The sequence below is a fragment of the Callithrix jacchus genome, chromosome 3 (genome assembly GCF_049354715.1).
Source record: "Callithrix jacchus isolate 240 chromosome 3, calJac240_pri, whole genome shotgun sequence".
NCBI lineage: Eukaryota > Metazoa > Chordata > Mammalia > Primates > Cebidae > Callithrix > Callithrix jacchus.
Window position 1 is genome coordinate 178,411,087 of NC_133504.1, and position 18,979 is coordinate 178,430,065.

Genomic DNA, 18,979 nt, shown 5'->3' on the forward strand with positions numbered 1-18,979 from the left:
TCATCATGAGGGACATGCAAATTCACAATAAGATATCTTACTGTGGTTTCATCAAAAAGACAAAAAATAACAAATGCTGGCAAGGATGCAGAGAAAGGGGAATACTCGTACATTGTTAGTAAGAATGGAAGTTAGTACAGCCATTATGGAAAACAATATGAAGTTTTCTCAAAACCTTGAAAACAGAACTACTCTATGATCCAGCAATTCCATTGCTGTGTATGTATCCAAAAGGAAAGAAACCACTATATCAAAGAGACATCTGAACTCCTGTTTTTATTGCGGCACCATTCACAACAGTGAAGATATGGAATCAACCTAAGTATCCATCAATGGATGGATGGATGGATGGATGAAGAAAACATACTGCATATACACAATGGAATATTATTCTGCCATAAAAAGAATGAAAACTTTCAGTTTGCAACGACATGGATGGAACTGGAAGACATTGTGTTAGTGAAGTAAGCCAGGCATAGAAAGACAACTCTACATGTTTTCACTCATATGTGGGAGCTAAAACAATTGATCTGATAGAGATAGTGAGTAGAATGATGGTTGCCAGAGGCAGGGCCCTGTATTGAGTATTTATTGTTATATCCATGGCAGTTTTTCAACAAATGTTTATCAAGCTCCAAATACTGCACTGGGGAACAAGCAATGGATATAGTAGACAAAGTCTTGCTCTCAGGGAGCTTTCCTTCTAATGATCAAGATAGTCAGCTGACTGAAAAATGCTGGGAGGTGATAAGTGCTCTGAAGGAAAATAACCAGGTAAGAGGAAAGAGGACAGAGGTGGGAAAGGGACATTCTAGTTAAAAGGTCAGGGAATCCCTCTCCAGTCTCCACCTCTCCCCAGCCACCAGATCCCTATATCCATACATCCATGTCCACTTGGATATTCAACAAGCATCTCAACTTTGCATGTCCATTCAATTTCTACCCTAAAACCTGTCCTTTCTGCCATCTTTTCCTTCTCTGAAACTATCGGGAAAATAGAGTTACTCCATTTTCCCAGTAGCTCAGGTCAAAAACTATGGATACAACCTTCCTGGATTCATAATTCTTGTTCAATCAAGAAATATACCTATTTGTCGCTACCTTCCAAATGCCCAGATTTCCCACACTCTTTCCACCCCTTCCACTACCTGCCAGTCCCATTCCCCAATCACTCCCACCTTGATTTTTGCTGTTGGCCTCTGCCTGGTCTCTGTGCTTCTGCCCTTGCTCCTTTCAAAGTCTACTCTCAGCACAGCAGCCTTCAGCCTTAAGTCTGATTATGTCAGTCCTGGGCTTGAACCCTCCAATGACGCTCATCTCATTCGGATTAAAAGTCTCAGGGCCCACTAGGCTGGGTACAATTCCCCTCCTCCCTTCTGATTTTATTTTATTTTTTTCTTCTCCTTGCTCACTTTCCACCACCCTTGCCTCCTGGCTGTTGCTTAACATCCCAAGCACATTCCTGCCTTGAGACCACTGCCTGGAACATTCTCCCCATGGGGATCTCTCATTTCCTTTCATAAATGCATCTCAGCCCCTCACTCCCACTGCAGTCCTGCCAGCTTATTCTTTACCTTTCCCTTCAGCACTTCTCATACCTGCTGTACTCTATGTTTATCTAGTTTACTTCATTTTTCTCTTTTTTCATCTCATCTGTCCCACAACTGGAGTATAAACTCTGTGGCAGTGTTCATGCAATCTATTATTGTCCCTATTTTACAAATAAGGAAACTAGAGTTTAAGGAGGTTGGAGAACTTGCACAAGGGAGTAAGGCGGGTAGAGGCTGGTACCCACAGTCGTCTAAGCCACAGCCTATGGCTTTAACTGCAACACCTCAATTGCCTTTCAGTCACAAGCTTCATAAAGAGACAAGTGGAGAATTGCCTTTAGGTGGGAAACAAAGCCCAGGAATGCTCAGATGGTCATGAGGCATTCGGAGGCCAGTAAGGAAAAGGGTGGAAAATACAACTGGAAGGGGCTCAACTGCATAGGATCTTAGAACCTGGAATAAATAAGAGAGTGTGGATTTTATGTAATGTAATGTAAGATTTCTGAGTAGAAAAGTGAGATAAAGAACAGTTTTAAAGCAAAATTAATGTGGTAGTAAAAAATGTCCATACATTCTTTGACATTCCTTCTTTCAAAAGAAGGAGCCTGATTTTATTTAAATGTGGGCTGGATTTAGGGACATGCTTCTAACAAATACGTTGAAAGCACTGATAGGTGATTTTCAAGACTGGATCATAAAGCACATGGCTCCTTCTATCTTACTCTTGGCCCTCTCCATCTTTTCTGCACATACATCTGTGAGTTTCCAAGCCCTGAATCTTCCCCAAGCAGACTCCTTTCTATGTGGAGGCTCCATTCCTCTGTCACTTCCCTTGCCACCCTTGCCTGCTTAGGGCAGTCCTGCACTCTGCCATTTCTCCCAGCACCCATCATTCCATTACTTGTCTGTCTCCCACTCTAATGTCACTGGAATAATACTTCCTTTGCTCTCTTGACTCTAACTGTCTGCTGGCTTTGACTTCTCATTTCTGACAGCTGCCTGGCTCCACAGGTTCCTTATCCACCATGTGCTCCACCCCTCACTGCTGGGGATGTCTTCTGTTTGTCTTGGATCATCAGTGCTACCAATTCATCAGCAGCTTCCAGTTCCAACCAGGACTTCCCAGACACTGGCTGGCCATGGTGTGGCTCTGGCAGGCAGGTCTCAGCCTTCTGTCTATTCCCTACCTTTCCATTCCCCAATTCAGAAATAGTGCTTTTTGTGGAGGAAGTGACTAATGCACAGATCATCTCCATGGTGACACTGGACAGTATTTTCTTCATTTTAGAGATTAGAAAATTGTCTGCTCTTTATGTCACAGAGCCTTGATTGCTAGCCACCTCTTCTGGCAGTTTTCCCCTTGATTTTAAAACAAATAATTAAATATCCAATAGTTGTGCTAAGGACTGCATTGTGTCCCCTCTCTAAAAATGTATATGTTGAAGTCTTCTCCCCCAGTATGACTGCATTTAGAGACAGGACCTATAGGAGGTAATTAAGGTCAAATGAGATCATAAGGAAGGGACCCTGATAGGATTAGGATTAGTGATCCTTATAAGAAGAGATACCAGAGTCTCCTCCTCCCCCAATGCAGGCACGGAGTAGAGGTCATGTGAGCACAAAGCAAGATGGTGGCCATCAGCTGGCCACAAAGGAAGGCCTCACTGGAAACCGGCCATGCTGGCACCCTGATCTTGGACTTCCAGCCTTCAGAACAATGAGAAAATTAATGTATGGTGTTTAAGACCCCTCTTGGTATTTTGTTATGGCAGCCTGAATTGACAAGCTGTAATCCTCAATAATTAATAATTTTGAGCATTTAGAAAAAGAAAGAGCCATATGAGATAAACTTTGGTTCTGTTTTTATTAATTCATAACAGCTCTCATTGTATCATTGCTCTTAGATTAGAACCATATTTTTCCAATCTAAGAGTCAACTTGCTTCCAAGGTCCTCTAGTTTCCAACAGTTACTTATTTCTCAACTTTGCCATAGGGAAAACAGTCTAACAATTATGTAACAGATAAAAAGTGTAACACTTCTCCTCTTGTCTAATCCACTTTTCATGAAAAGCAATGCCGAAGGGTGGTCATTTTCCCTACAATAAGCAGGTAATTCATGACTTTCATTGTACTGGGGAAGAAGAAAAGGCGTGTGGAGGGGGAGAAGTGTATGTGTCCTCAATGGCAAGGTCACCAGGAGCCTCAGACACCTCCCTCATTTCTTCCAAGCATCTGATTCAAGCCTCACTCGGTTGATACATATGTCTTCCCTAACAATTTTATCTTTCTTTGAGTTTCTGCATATTTAATTTCTATTCTAATTAATGATCCCTAACTTATGTACTGTGTTAGTCCATTTTGCATTGCGATAAAGGAATATTGGAGACTGGGTACTTTATAAAGAAAAGAGGCTTACTTTGTTCACTGTTCTGCAGACTGTACAATAAGCCTGGTACCAGCATTTGCCGCTGGTGAGGCCTCAGGAAGCTTTCACTTATGGCAGAAGAGGAAGAGTGGTGGGGGAGGGCATGTCACATCATGAGAGAGGGAGCAAGAGAGAGGGGAGGAGGTTCCAGGCTTTTTTTTTTCCTCTGAGATGGAGTCTTGCTCTGTTCCCCAGGCTGGAGTACATAGGTGCGATCTCGGCTCACTGCAACCTCTGCTTCCCAGGTTCAAGCAATTCTCCTGCCTCAGCCTCCCAAGTAGCTGGGATTAAAGGCATGTGCCACCATACCCAGCTAATGTTTGTATTTTTAGTAGAGATGGGGTTTCACCATGTTGACCAGGTGGTCTCAAACTCCTGACCTCATGATCCACCTGCCTCATCTCTCAAAGTGCTGGCATTACAGGTGTGAGCCACCACCCAAGCTCTTTCTAACAACCAGCTGTCCCGTGAGTGAATAGAGCAAGAATTCATTACCAGAGGACAACACCAAGCCATTCATGAGTTGTGTCCCCATGACCCAGACACCTCCCACTAGGTCCCACCTCTAATATTGAAGGTCACATTTCAGATTTGGAGGGGACAAACATCCAAAGAACATTATATGGTTATAGAAACACATCTTGAAGCTTTGTGTCCTGTCTCCTCAGCAGGGATTAACTTAGAAAGTTACTCACCAACTTGGGGTAAAGAGGGTGGAGCAGCAGTGGCATTGCATGAAAAATAACACTCATAAAAAAATCCCCATAGTGCTCTGGGCTGAGCTTACAGTAGGCAATTAACAAGCACCAGCTGAATGGAAGAGAGGCACTTACTCCGTGGGCCTCTCTGGGCTGTCATACTCAGGAGGCAGGTCTTGGGCTCCTCTTGCACAGGCTCCTCCTGGTTGCCAAGGTGGGACTTTTCGGACACCATTTCCTCAGGGACAGCAGTTGGTGGCTGGAGGAAGAAAGTCAGAGGTTCAGAGACTCCCAGGACTTCATTTGAGTCTGTTTCACTCTTGGGAAGATGGGTCACCAGTGAGGGGACAGGGCTTAGTACTATTCATATCTGGATAACCACAGTCCCTGTCACCTGACTCACTGTGGGTACCCCCCCAGGGAAGAGGTGCCAACCCAGAGTTCTAGAAATGCTCTTGTGAAATTACGGAGGCATCCCGAAATGACATGATTATTTTCACTTTTTCTAGGTAACATGTAGAGCTCTGCAGAAATTTGGAGGAAAGAAAAGCAGGAAAATCAGTTTGTTCTCAACTTCATACAATTTGCAAACAGCAGCTAAAGTGTCACTGGATAAGTCAGGGCAAATATTTAGTCCCCCCTTTTGGAACCCCCAAGAATAGCCTCTGGTTCCTTCCCCAAACTCTCAGTGAAGGAAATCAAGGCAGCAGAATTGGCAATAACACCTTTGAGGACAGACAGATTAAAGCTTGCCTCCAAACTCAGATTGACTGTGGGACTTTGGGCAAGTTATTTAACTTTCTTATACTTTGCTTTCTTATCTGTTAAAAAAATATATAATAAAAAGATCCCATTTGTTGAGATGCTACAATGTATGAGTCATTGTACAAAGCACAGAGATTCGGATGTAAATTGGGGTGGAATTTATTTTTTAAAAAAAAGGTCCTCATGTGACTCTGATTGTGGAGTGCAGCTACATTCCTTGCAATGCTCCCAACCTATAAAGTTCCAAGCCTGGCCCATAAATCGCTCAGCATTTGAGAACTGTTATATTCCCTTCCCCATCCTTGCCCCTTTCTCCTCTTCAGTCTAAGGTCCATGGCAGCCTTGGCACTGGTCACACTCACTGCTCACTGTGCCTGTGACTCTGGAGCTAAGGGCTTGAACCCTTTTAATCTACTGCCTCCATGGCCCCTTGCCCCGGGCTGCACAGCTGCAGACTGACCCCCCAGGAAGGGGTTAAAGCTTTGGAGCTGTGTCTGGCTGTTGGTCTGCTCAGTCCCCAGGAGTGGCCGGAGAGCTAGCCCACGTGGCCAGGCAGCACCTCCCCAACCTCCTGCACCCTCCCTTGGGAGGCTTCATCCCAGCCTGCAGGAAAGGCTGAAAGTGACTCCTCTGCCCAGCTTGCCCCAGCGAGAGTGTGCTGAGCAAGGGAGAAGCTGGGAGGGAGGTCTTTCTGTCTCCCTGTGCCCTCCTCATCTCTCCTGGCCACCCCTCTCTGCAGCCCCTTCACGTGACTGCTGGCTCAAAATGGCGCTTCCCAACCCTCCCTTCCCTGCTGGCATCTCGATTGTTCCAAACAGAGCGTCCATCCACAATAGCTGCTTCCCTGCCTCCCTTCTCAGAGGACAACTCCTTACCAAGGACTTACCTTGAAAAGATTTACCCTGCACAGGATGCTCCCAGCCTAGGAGGGGAAGGATCTGCCAGCAGGCTCCGGAGAAAGGAGTTGGCTTCTGCCTCAGACTAAGGTGGAATTTGGGCTTGGAGTTGGAAAGAGGGAGTTCCCCAAGATTTATAATCCTGTACTGCCATCTGCTGCCCATCATAGTCTATGGCCTTCAGTGAAAAACTAAAACAGGCTCCTTCCATCTTTATTCTAGACTCCTCTCTCAGGAGATGGCAGAAAATTTAGAATAAAAATGCTCCAAGTATAGACCCCCACCTTATTGTGAGGCTCATCTATAAATCTCTGCATCAGGCTCCTGCACCCTGGACAATCCGTCTGCATCTCTGCCTCACGGTCCGCAAGAGCAGGCCAAAAGTTGGTACCAACAGAAGGAAGGCTGCCCTGTGGATTCTGTATTGCCCTGGGGATGCAGGCGGGTTGTTGATCAATGACATAATACACAGACACAGTTTCTTGTCACTTCCTACCTGTTTCTTTCTTGGCTGTCTTCGAACCTTTGAGTTCTTCTTCTGTCTTTCCATGTCTGCGTCCTCATCATTTTCAATGAACTCCTTTGTTAAAATGCAAAAGGGAGAGAATCTTAAGATAGGAAGAGAGGTATGACTTTTATGTTTTAAAATTAAAACTCCCATCTTGACCCTGGGCTTCCATCCAGTAGTGCTGAGTGTGACTGAGGAGACAGTTAATCTGTGTGGCTATCATCATCCACTCTTCCAACACAGACATGTTTTCGAAAAGTCGTATGCATATTGGAACATCATAAATGAGATGATGTTGGATCTTCCATGGCTCCAGGTCCTCATTTCTGCATACAACATTTACTGAGCATTTACTATGTTCTAGGCTCTGGGGACACAGAATTGAAAGCCACATGCTGTCTTTTCTTAAAAGTCACCATCTAAGAATGGTGACTAAGAATCATGGCCCAGGACAGACATCAGACTCATATCAGGGATTTCACAGGTTAAGTTTTTCTGTTTCTCAGCCTTACCAGCAGGAAAAGGATAATAATTATATATGTTACATCATCAAAAAAGCTTCAATGTAAAGAAAATTTTGGCAGATTTTTTTGAAAAGGAAAAAAATCCTTTAAGAGCGCGGACTTCATTTTCTCTTTCCACCTTATACTTTCTAATGTTTTAGTCATCAAATGTTAGAGCTGAGAGCTCTAAAGTCTTCAAGCCCTAAGTTTTTAGTACTAGAGTTTTATGAATTGGGGCACAAGTGCCTCTGGGTGAACAAGAAGTTGCAAGATAAACACAGAATATTCTCTGTGGTACACCAAACTTACTAGAATTTTTTTTCCTAAAATTAGGATTTTGTTTTCTTTTTTTGAGATGGAGTTTTGCTCTTGTCGCCCAGGCTGGAGTGCAGTGGCCCGATCTTCTCAGGTTTAATTGATTCTCCTACCTCAGCCTCCCGGTAACTGAGATTAGAGGTATGCGCCACCACCCCCTGGCTAATTTTGTATTTTTAGTAGAGGCAGGGTTTCTCCATGTTGGTCAGGCTGGTCTCGAACTCCTGACCTCAGGTGATCTGTCCACCTCAACCTCCCAAAGTTCTGGGATTCCAGGCATGAGCCACCACGCCTGGCCACTGTTTTTATACCGAAACAAATTTTGAACACAAAGTACGAATTTTAAAGCTATATGATTTCAAAGAAATATCATACAGGTTTCTGGGCCAGACCTTAATTCCTCCTGACTCCCCTTGGCCACTGGGGTTAGGGAAAACATGAACCGCAGTAACAGAGGAGGGAAGTGAGGTTGGCCCAGAGAATAGCCTTGGTTTGGGCCTTTCCTTTGTGTGTGATTTGTCCTCTGAGCCCCATCCTCACTCTTGACTCCTTTGGGCCTGCCAAATACGGAGTGTTCTTAGTTCAAGGGGTCCACCAACTTCGATCTCAAGATGATAATTATATTGAAAGGTGTGAAAGCATGGCTTTTAATTTAGTTCTAAGTTTTTACTGACTTAGAATAGACTTGTAAGAATCCTGGGTAATCTTTTGCTTTTCTGTGTTTTCATCATCTATCCTAACTATCCAGTAGGACTTCAGATAAGATAGAATGTAAGTTCTGTGAGGGTACAAGGTTTGTTTACCGCTGTATCCCCAAGGACGACAGGCACAAAACATACTCGGTCATACGAATGGATAAGCAAATATAAACTTATGTGGATTTGTCGGTACTTGATCTTGCTTAAAATTAATCAGCATGGTTTTATAATGAGGTTCCTCGGGCTTTTTGGAGCACTGCATTAGACAGCATATCATCTCCATTTCTGACTCTGTCATCTCAAGCCAGTGAGCCCTTGAAACAAGAGAGAAGTAAGGACTGAGAGGAATACTCTCTCTTTCGTTGGGTGGCCTTCAGTCTTCAAATTAGACAGCCTTCCTTGCCTGGCATGGGCAGTGCTTTAATGAGCTTTGCACACAATGAGTCAGGCATTGCAGGACTCCATGGACAGAGGATTGTATTAGCAAGTGTCTACAATTGTTACCTCCATTCTAAATGTCTTTAGAAGTCAGCAGGCTTCAGGCAGAGCTGGGCCCAATAATAGGTAGTAATTTAAAGCTGCTGTGTGTCAGAGTTCATAGAATGGTGACAAACAGCTTCAGAGCATTCAGGTGGAAGTAAGACCCTGGAATGTCAGCAGGACTTCATTTCCTTCACCACCCACCTCCCCTTCCCACCACATAGCTGATATAGCTCCCTCGGGGTGCATTTACTAGATGTGTGTTAAATTAAACTAAATTTAGTCTGAGGATGCCTCTGTACTTCGAATTCTTACATAACAAACTGCAATCTTAGTAAATTAACTGGAAGGCTAACTTAGGAGTATACTTCCATAGCAGATAGCTGAGTCTCAGCCAATCACAGCAGCTGAGCTTCAATCAATCAATCACAGGTGGCCTACTATCAGACCATGTTTAAATAAGGCAACACTGAGCTGTAACTAATCAAGGTGTTTCTATACTTCACTTTCATCTTTAGTCCATAGATGCTGTCTGCCCACAGAGCAGAGCAGAGCTCTCTGAATTTCTTCAGGTGCTGGGGGGCTGCCCAATTCACAAATCATTCTTTGTATAATTAGACTCTATTGAATTTAATTCATCTAAAGCTTTTCTTTTAACATGTGCAATAGATGCTGGTTGGCCTAACTTCCTTATTCACAGACACGTGTAACATAAGCGTGCACACACAAACACATCAAAGCGGCCACTTACCTCTGTAATTATTTTCACTTTTTCTTCCCTGGGATTCATTTTGGCTGAGATGGGCCCCTGACAATGAATAATGAAGAAGTCAGGCATTTTGAAATCAATGAAATAGCGTTTTTCTTACTATGGATATATATGAGGCTGGCCGTGATGGTAAATGAAGTGTTTGAGCTAAGTAGACTTTCCACTCACCAGGAATACCAGCAGAGCCCAGGATTGGTGGACATAAGCGCCAGAAGAAAGGAAGGATGCCAGGTCTTCCTGTTCCTGGGAGCCTGTCTTTACTGTGCCCGTGGAGTTGGATGGCACTAGTTGGAATCCAGCTCCAGAAGGACCATTTTACAGCGCCTCTCCGCTACTTTCTTTCTGTACTCTCTGCTCTTGACCTTTGCCCTCATTTAACTGAGTAAAACTACAAGACCAGAGAGGGCTACTCCATCCCCCTCCCCTTCCCTCCCACCACACTGAGCCTTGCCACCTCCTCTGCTTCTACTTGCTACTGTGAACTGCCTCGTTCCCACTCAGCCCCTCCAACTGTGCACTGGGCCCCATCATTCCTCCCCCTCCAGGCCCTCGATCCTGATGATTCTTCACTTTCACCTGATTTTCTTCCTGCTCTATTGACTCATTCCTACCAGTGGAAAAAGGGCTGTAATTTTTCCCTTCCTTTAAAAAAAAGCCCCCCCGCTCCCACCTTTTCCGGGGGATGGAGTCTCGCTTTGTATCCAGGCTGGAGTGCAGTGGCAGGATCTCAGCTCACTGCAACCTCCGCCTCCTGGGTTCAAGAGATTCTCCTACCTCAGGCTCCTGAGCAGCTGGGACTACAGACGCATGCCACCACACCCAGCTAATTTTTGTATTTTTGGTAGAGACGGGTTTCACCATGCTGGCCAGGATGGTCTCAATCTCCTGCCCGTGTGATCCACCCGCCTCAGCCTCCCAAAGTGTTGATTACAGGCGTGAGCCATCGCTTCCAGCCAAAAAAGCCTTCTCTTTTTAATTTTTATTTATTTATTTTTTTGAGATGGCGTCTTGCTCTGTTGCCCAGGCTGGAGTGCAGTGGCATGATATCCACTGACTGCAACCTCCACCTCCCAGATTCAAGCGATTTTCGTGACTCAGGCTCCTAAGTAGCTGGGATTACAGGTACATGCCATCATGCCCAGCTAATTTTTGTATTTTTATTAGAGGTGGGGTTTCACCATGCTGGTCAGGCTGGTCCTGGTCTCGAACTTCTGACCTCGTGCCTGCCTTGGCATCCCAAAGTGCTGGAATTACAGGCATGAGCCACTGAGCCCAACCAAAAAAGCTGTCTCAACATTTCTTCTCTTTCTAACTGTTGCTCAATTTTTCAACAATTATAGGAAAACTCCTCACAACATTCCTTTCTTTCCAGTTTGTTTCTTTATTTTGGGGGTCTAGCGTTTTCTGAAACTGCTCTGGCCAATGACTCATCTCCAGTAACCCCTGCATTGCCATGTCCAGTGATTCGTTCTTGGTTCTCATCTTACTTGACTTGGTCAGAGGCATTTAAAACATTTTTAAAGTATTTAATTGTTGTGGGTACATAGTAGGTATATGTATTTATGGGGTACATAAGATATTTTGGTACAGGCATGAAATACTTAATAATCACATCATAGAAAATTGGATATCTATCCCCTCAAGCATTTATCCTTTGTGTTACAAACAATCCATTTATACTCTTTTAGTTATTTTTAAATGTACAATTAAATTATTATTGATGATAGTCCTCCCATTGTGTTTTCTATCTTCTTTTAATCCATTAAACAACCTCCCCCACCCCGACTACATTTCCCAGCCTCTGGTAACCATCCTTCTCTTCTCTATCTGTATGAGTTCAATTATTTTGGTTTTTAGATCCCACACATAAGTGATAACATTGCCCTGTTTGTCATTTGCATGTCCTCACGTACTTGTGGGTGAAATAAGCCAGGCACGGAAAGGTCAGAGACACTTAGTGATGGAAGTGACCCATTCTTTTCTTTTGAGATACTTTCTTCAGTTGGCTCCGGGCACAAGTTCTTTCCTGGGTTTCCTCTTACCCACTGACTGCTGCTTCTCAAACTCTTCTGCTGGTTTCTCCCCATCTCTCAGACCACCAAAGATCGGGGTGCTCTGGGACTTAGCTCTGTGTGTTTTCATGCCTCTGGCCATCTCATCATGTCTCTTGGTTTTAAATACCATCTGCATGCTGATACTTCCCAGATTTACATCCTGGGTCCGGACATCTCCCCAGAACTCCAGACTCAAGTATCTGCTTGTCAAGCCTTCAGTTGGCTTGACACACCTCAAATAAAGTTCTTTGCTTTTACTCCTGAGCCTACTTTGTACTGCAGTTTTCCTGTTGTAATAAACAGAAATCCATTTTCCTCAGGCCACAAACCTTGCAGTCATTCTTAACTCTTTTCCCAGTCTCACATGACACATCACACTCAATCCATTAGAAATCCTGCTGGTTTTGGCTTCAAGTTACACTCAGGATCTAATCACATCTAAACATTTCCACTGTTATCACCCTGGTCAAACACCGTCTTCTCTCTTGAAATCTGCTGCAAGAACCTCCTAATTTCTCAGCTTCCCACATTGCTTGCCTACCATATTCTCTGCATTGAAGCCAGAGTGAATTGATGAAAATTTGAGTGACAACATGACATTGCTTCACTCAAAATCCCTCACCTATTTCCCTTTGTCAACAGAGTAAAATCCAAAGTGTTTTCCAAGGCCCTGTATGATTTGCACTTGAATCCTCTTGCCTCGGGACCTTTGCACCTGCTGTTCCTGCTGCCTAGTTCTCTTTTCCCCAAGATATCAGCATGGCTCTCGCTCTTTCACTTTCTTCAGGTATCTGCTGACATTTTATTTTATCAGAGAGCTCTTCCCTGACCATTCACAATACAAAAATCACCTCCTAATACCTACCTGGAATTCCCTAACTAGCTTGCAATAATTTTTTCATAGTATTTATCCCCACTCAACATGCACACTTACTGTGTTAATGTCTGCCCATACCTGTTAGAATATAGCTACAAGAGGGTAGAAACATTTTGTTTTTTGTTTACCCCCAGAGACTAGGACTACGGCACACCATGGCCATTCAATATACACTTGTTGAATGAATGACTAAGTCACTGACTTCTTGGATGTGTTTCCAAAGCCACATTCTGGGACTTTTAAGGCTCCACTGTTTTTTCCAGGCTGCTGTGAGGATTAAATGAGAAGACACGCGGAGAAACAACAGGCATATGGCTGACAAATCGTAAGCCCTTTCTAATATCCAAAAACCCAGATCGTAACTGGGACTTGGTCAGGTCATTTAAGCAGCTCATCTGAGCTCAAGGTTTCACTGACCCTACAGGGGAATTAGCATGTTGGAGGGAAATAAAGCATCTGAAATCTATTGTCTTCCCTACAAACCTCATCACAGCGTATACAAAATAGAGGAAGGGAAATGTAAAAGCAGCTAAGAAAATAGAAAGGCAAGGAGGTAACCTAGAGTGAATGAGGGGCAGATAATAAAGAGGGATGAGGTACGGGAGAGCTCTCTAATGAACAAGTCTGGCCATTGCCAACTGAAAAAAAAATCTGCGAAATATTTTGGCAACTAAAAAAAAAAGGTTCTCTATAAATTATAAAAAAACGTTCATACGAAAGAAAAAAATAGAAGTAGAAAATGAAAAATGTGATGGGATTTTCTTTTCTCCTCATTCTTTCCTGATCATTTCCTTTAAATGAGTTTCTAAGGAAATCAGATGACACTGAAATTTATTTTTTATATGAACACTGTTGCTAAGAAGATAAATCAGTGCTGCCTGGTTTTAATCTGCAGCTTGCCATCATCTTATGCATTGGTACTTGTTAATATATTCCTACTGACAACATCAAAACAGCTATGATTTACTGCACACTTATTTTGTGCTGACTCTAGACATATGTTCTTTTTAGTCTTCACAATAACATGCCCAGCTTAGTAGTATGTGCCCCAATTTGCATGAGTAAACTGAGGCTCTGACAGGTTGCATGATTTGCTCAAGGTTATAATTATTACACATCACATTCAGAAGTTGACGCCAAGACTCGGATTCCCAAGTCCTCCCTCACTCCACTCTACCCTCTGCCTCACCGTTTATTCTTGCTTTTGCAATGGCATCAGTAATTATCCTATGCTTTCCAGAATAGCCCACTATTCTAGAAATAGTTACAGTTGAAAGCTGTGAAGCATTGCACTGGGGAGAAAAGGCTTAGGCTACATTAAGTCAATGATTTATTTTACTCAGTGAAGAAAAACCAAATGTATTTTTTCAAGGAAAGGACGGACAACCTTCATCTGAATAAATGGACTGTTCCTAAGGGTCACTAGTGGACCAGAGCCATACCTGGAGGTTGAGATACGATGCATCTCGACTCCATATTTGCTGCTTGAAAAATAATACAATATATGTGCCCTACTCCAGGATGGTAAAAGCATGGGTTTATAGAAAGAGTGAAGACTTTGCCAAGAATTATATGGACCTAGGTTCAAACTTCAGCTTTATTTATTAGCTGTGTGATCTTGGAACAATGCCTTCCCTTCTCTGAGACCTAATTTTTTTTTTTTGTCTGCAACATTGCAATCATACTTCCTACCTTGAAGGGTGATTAATTTATAAGGGCTAAATGATGAAATGTGTGTAAATGCCTAGCATAGATTGGGCTATTCATATTAGGTAGGTTTTGTTACTAAGCAAAAGTGACGGTGGACAGGGAAAATGGAAGAAAGGAGTAAGGAGGGAAAAGAGCTTGGGGGATAGAATAGGAGTCATGAGAAAGACCTCAGGCGATGTTCAAGCCCACCCACCTTCAGCTCTCACTTTCCACCCCCAGCTACCATAACTCATGTTCCATCTCTCCCTCCCTTCAGCCAGGCCCAGGGCAGTTGCCTTGCTGCTTCCATTTATGGTACTTCTGAAACCTCCTGCACTTCTACCCATGAGTATTTTCTTCCTCACACCCTGAGAGCATTTTTTTTTTTTGAGATGGAGTTTCGCTCTTGTTACCCAGGCTGGAGTGCAATGGCGCGATCTCGGCTCACCGCAACCTCCGCCTCCTGGGTTCGGGCAATTCTCCTGCCTCAGCCTACTGAGTGGCTGGGATTACAGGCACATGCCACCATGCCCAGCTAATTTTTTTTTATTTTTAGTAGAGACGGAGTTTCACCATGTTGACCAGGATGGTCTTAATCTCCTGACCTCGTGATCCACCCGCCTTGGCCTCCCAAAATGCTGGGATTACCGGCTTGAGCCACCACGCTCGGCCCCCTGAGAGCATTTTTGTGTTCCATCCTGGAGCTTGGACACCTGGGGAGGTGCCACATACATTTTTTTTTGGAATATATTATCTTATTCTACTAGCTATTCAGTTTCCCTTAGCATGAGGTTAGTGACAAATAGCTTTATAGAATCATTTGATCAGCTCAGTATACTATACATTGCCCTCGAAGAGTACATATGAGTACCGCATTTGAGCTGTGTTATGTGATATATGGCCAGTGCATTTACATGACTTAGTACGTGCTGGATGGCCCTCCTGGATGGCATCCCTCTGTGCTCTCAGTGCTTTTTGTAAGTCGTTTATGGCACTTAGCTCATTGTACTCTTATCATGTGTTCATAGGTCTGTTTTCCCAGCAAACTCTGAGCTTATGGACCTGTGTAATTCGTGTTTGTACACTCCAAACTGAAGCTCATTGCCTGATGCATTGTTGATGTTCCATTAATGTTTGAATGAATGACTCAATAAGGGGTGGCGGGGAGAGAGAGAGAGTGAGAGAGAGAGAGAGAGAGATATTTCATGCCGGCACTGAATTTATTTGCAGAAAAGGTTATATGCAAATGCAATAGCAAACATATATTTCTTATTTGACTTTATTAACTTTTCATAGCACCTCTTTGCAATGAAGGGAAATAAACAATCAGCTTAAGTTGCAGCCAGTAGATTTTCCTGAAGTCTTTGGAAAGCACAGCAATTCTCAGCACTGTGGTTAGTAGCCCTTTCTCTGTCTAATACCAAGAAAAGTGTAGTTCGAAGTGACTAGTGCTTTTCCCCTTAAGCCAGTTTGAACTAAAAGGCCCATAAATGCAACATGCAGCTAATGATTCACAGAGCTTTGGTCAGAGAGCATTGTCACTCAGGGCTTGTGATAAACTGACTTACATTTCCTGCACATCCAGATACCAGATAGAGCTTAAATCAAAGCTGCTGAGTAACGGTCTATGTTCCCATTTCAGAAAGTAAAAACATAAATAACGATGAGAGCCCCTAAATTTACAATCCATTAAATCCAGTCTCACCATAGCCGGGAGAGGCTCAACTCCAAGCTGGGTAACTGAAAACAGGAAATCACTGTTGCAGCCCAAAGTCCAGTTAAGAACTGATTTACCTTAAGAAACTTTACAAAAGGCACTTTGCAGATTCTGCTTTCTAGGATGGCAGTGGAGAGAGACGGTGCTGTTGAAATCTCTTAAAAGGGTCCGGAGGGAAAGGTTGAATGTTGGAGATGCCCCTGGGCTCCTCCCTGGGAAGCTGCAGCCATGTCTTGGAGCAAAAACACCAGCTTAGCAACCCGTTCCTAAGGAAGGTCACTCAGTGGCTTTTTTTTTCTTTTAAAGTGACAGGTTACTTCCAGTAGCGGAGTACAAGCATGCTGGGTAAGCAGAGATGCACAGCCTACAGGAGAAGGACGGAGAGAAATCAACATGGGCAGCACTGGAAATTAGGTCAAGCCTTAGGAGCTGCCCCTCCCTCGTGTCATCTGGTCGTCTTGTATTTCTAATGAAGAACAGGCTTAGAGGTGGGGCGATTTAGAATCTTAAAAGGTCATCATTACATGGTGAAGATGTCTAACATAGCAGCAGCAAAAACTCTGTGGAGGTGCTGCAGGGAACCAGCAAATGTTGCACTCAAGTGTTTTCCAGTAAAATTGGTAGGCTGAATGCACAAGTTTAATCTTTACCTATTCTCTGAATCCCACTGCAATTACTGAAGAGCGATGTAAATGTTATGGCTCAAAAAAATTAAAAAAAAAAAAAAAGGAGAGGCAGGAGGCAAAGCAGCTGGAAGAGTACAGAATGAGTGGACCAAAGAAAACCACACTGCAAGTAGACTAGTGGGTGTGTGTGCATGTGTCTGTGTGTATGGTGTGTGTATATTTGTGTGTATGTGTGTTGATGGTATTTTCTTATTTTCTGTATTCTTGATGCTCTGGCATTTGGAGCCTTGATCCTGAAGAAAGTGACTCTCCTAGGTTAGCTAATTTCTAGAGATAGCAAATGATTCCCCTGACATACGCAAACTCTTCTTTGATATACAAGCCAACCAATTCAGAGCCCTCACAACCATCCATCTCTATTATCAAACTCTCACACACTAAGTCAACATTCCTCCTGTCCGAAGTCACCCCAGGTCCAAATACCAGATCACTAAAGCCCAGAGCACACCGCGATTACTCAAGCTATCCACCCTAAGTTTATGCAGCACCCGAGCCTGCTTCTTCCAGTCCTTCCTCGGAAAGCCCTAGTAAAGGCTCTGCGCTGTACTCCGCTGTCTCCCTTCTGCCTTCTGACCAACTGATCCTTCCCCATGTGGTCCTGTGTGGCATGCCATGTTCTATAATTTGAATGTGTCTCCCCAAAAGCATGTGTTGGAAATTTAATCCCCAACGCAGTGGTGTTGGGCAGTGGGACCTAATGAGAGGTGATTAGGCCGTAAAGGCTCTGCCCTCATGAATGCATTAATGCCATTATTGCAGAAGTGGATTCCTTATAAAAGAATGAGCTTGGACCCTTTTCTCTCTTTCTCTTTCTTGCTCTCATGCTCTCTTGCCTTGCACCATAAGATGGTACAGCAAGAAGACCCCTTGATCATGGACTTACCAGCCACCAGAATTGTGAGAAATAAATTTCTGTTCATTATAAATTGCCCAGTCTATGTATTCTGTTACAACAGTAGAAAAAGAATGAAGACACCATGCTTCTTGTTTCTAGGGATCTGTTGAATATATACTTCTTTTGTGGCAATCATGTTTGTGTCTGTGTGTCTTACCATATCTAATTAAAACAAATCCAGAGTACATTTTTTTTTTCTTTTTTGAGACAGAGTCTCACTCTGTCACCCAGGCTGGAGTGCAGTGGCATGATCTTGGCTCACTGCAATCCTTCCCTCCTGGCTTCATGCAATTATCTTGCTTCAGTCTCCCAAATAGCTGGGACTATAGGTGTGTGCCACCATGCCCAGCTAATTTTTGTATTTTTAGTGGAGACGGGGTTTCACCATGTTGGTCAGGCTGGTCTTGAACTCCTGACCTCAAGTGATCCATCCACCTCGACCTCCCAAGTGCTGGGATTACAGGCATGAGATCCAGAGTACATTTTTTGACACAGCCTGTATGCATATGTATGTGTCAGTGTATTTGTGGCTAAGTCTCTGTATGTGTATGTATGTGTGTGTGTGTGATGGGGTGTGCAGGTAGGCATGAAAATGAGGAAATGAGCTGATTCGCTCTGTAGAACTTCAGCAGCTCAGGATTTGGAGTAGCAGTGGATAGCTGAATCGTGTTCTCTCTTACCCCCAAAGATGGTGACGTTCTAACCTCAGTATCTCAGACTGGGACCTTATTTGGAGATAGGGTATTTACAGAGGTAATCACATTAAAATGAAGTCATTAGAGTGAGATCTAATCCCAGGTGACTGTGTCCTTACTAAAGGGGAAATTTGGATTCAGAGACAGACACAGTAGAAGAAAGGCAATGCAAACGCATGGGGAGAGCACCATCTCCAAGTCCGGGAACACTCCTACCAGCAGCCAGGAGAGAGGCCTGGAACAGACTGTCTCTTGAAGTTTCAGAAGGAATCAACCACGCCACACTTTGACTTCAAATTTCTAGTCTCCTGAATTGTGAGAAAATTTCTGTTGTTTAAGCCACTCAGTGTGTGGTACTTTGTTACAACAGCCCCAGGAAAGCAGTACAACCATAGACCAAGGAGAGCGGTATGGAGCTGAAAGTGCAGAAAGATTTGAAAGTCTGTACATCGAGGGAATGATCCCCAGGATCCTTATTCTTGGCAGCCTGAAAAATGCCCATTCCTCAGGCATTATTTCTGTCCTCCACATCTGCCTCATCTTCTGCTGCCCAGAGGCGATTGGGGGTTTTTTTTCTAGGGAAGTTGAAACAGAGACTCTCTGGCCTCAGGTTCCCAAGTACTGCAAAAGCTGAGAGTGTCTCAGGACTGAAAAGGGTATATGAAATGCAGATATCGCAGGGCCCTTTCTGAACCCTTCTCAAGAACTTAGACAACAAGCATATACCATTGCTCCCTGCCCCCATCCTACCTTTACCT

At 43.7% G+C, this 18,979-nt stretch overlaps 1 protein-coding gene across 9 annotated transcripts in view; it reads right to left on the reverse strand.

The window, feature by feature from the left end:
• CC2D2A (coiled-coil and C2 domain containing 2A) overlaps window positions 1-16,194 on the reverse strand; it is a 150,190-nt gene extending 133,996 nt beyond the window's left edge. For 6 of the 9 annotated variants that reach the window (XR_013533186.1, XR_013533185.1, XM_002745968.7 and 3 more), the window contains exons 1-4: window positions 16,023-16,194; window positions 9,591-9,647; window positions 6,832-6,915; window positions 4,810-4,933 (exon numbers count right to left, since the gene is read on the reverse strand). Coding sequence is in view for 7 of the 9 variants with exons in the window: in XM_002745968.7 (XP_002746014.3) it covers window positions 4,810-4,933; window positions 6,832-6,915; window positions 9,591-9,629 (247 nt within the window). In the remaining 2 variants the exon portion in view is untranslated. Of the gene's footprint in view, window positions 1-4,809; window positions 4,934-6,325; window positions 6,441-6,831; window positions 6,916-9,590; window positions 9,648-16,022 lie in introns of those variants that run through there. The other 3 variants (XM_078367481.1, XM_017970663.4, XM_078367484.1) reach the window with 1 other exon arrangement.
• Between the last annotated feature and the right edge of the window lie 2,785 nt (window positions 16,195-18,979).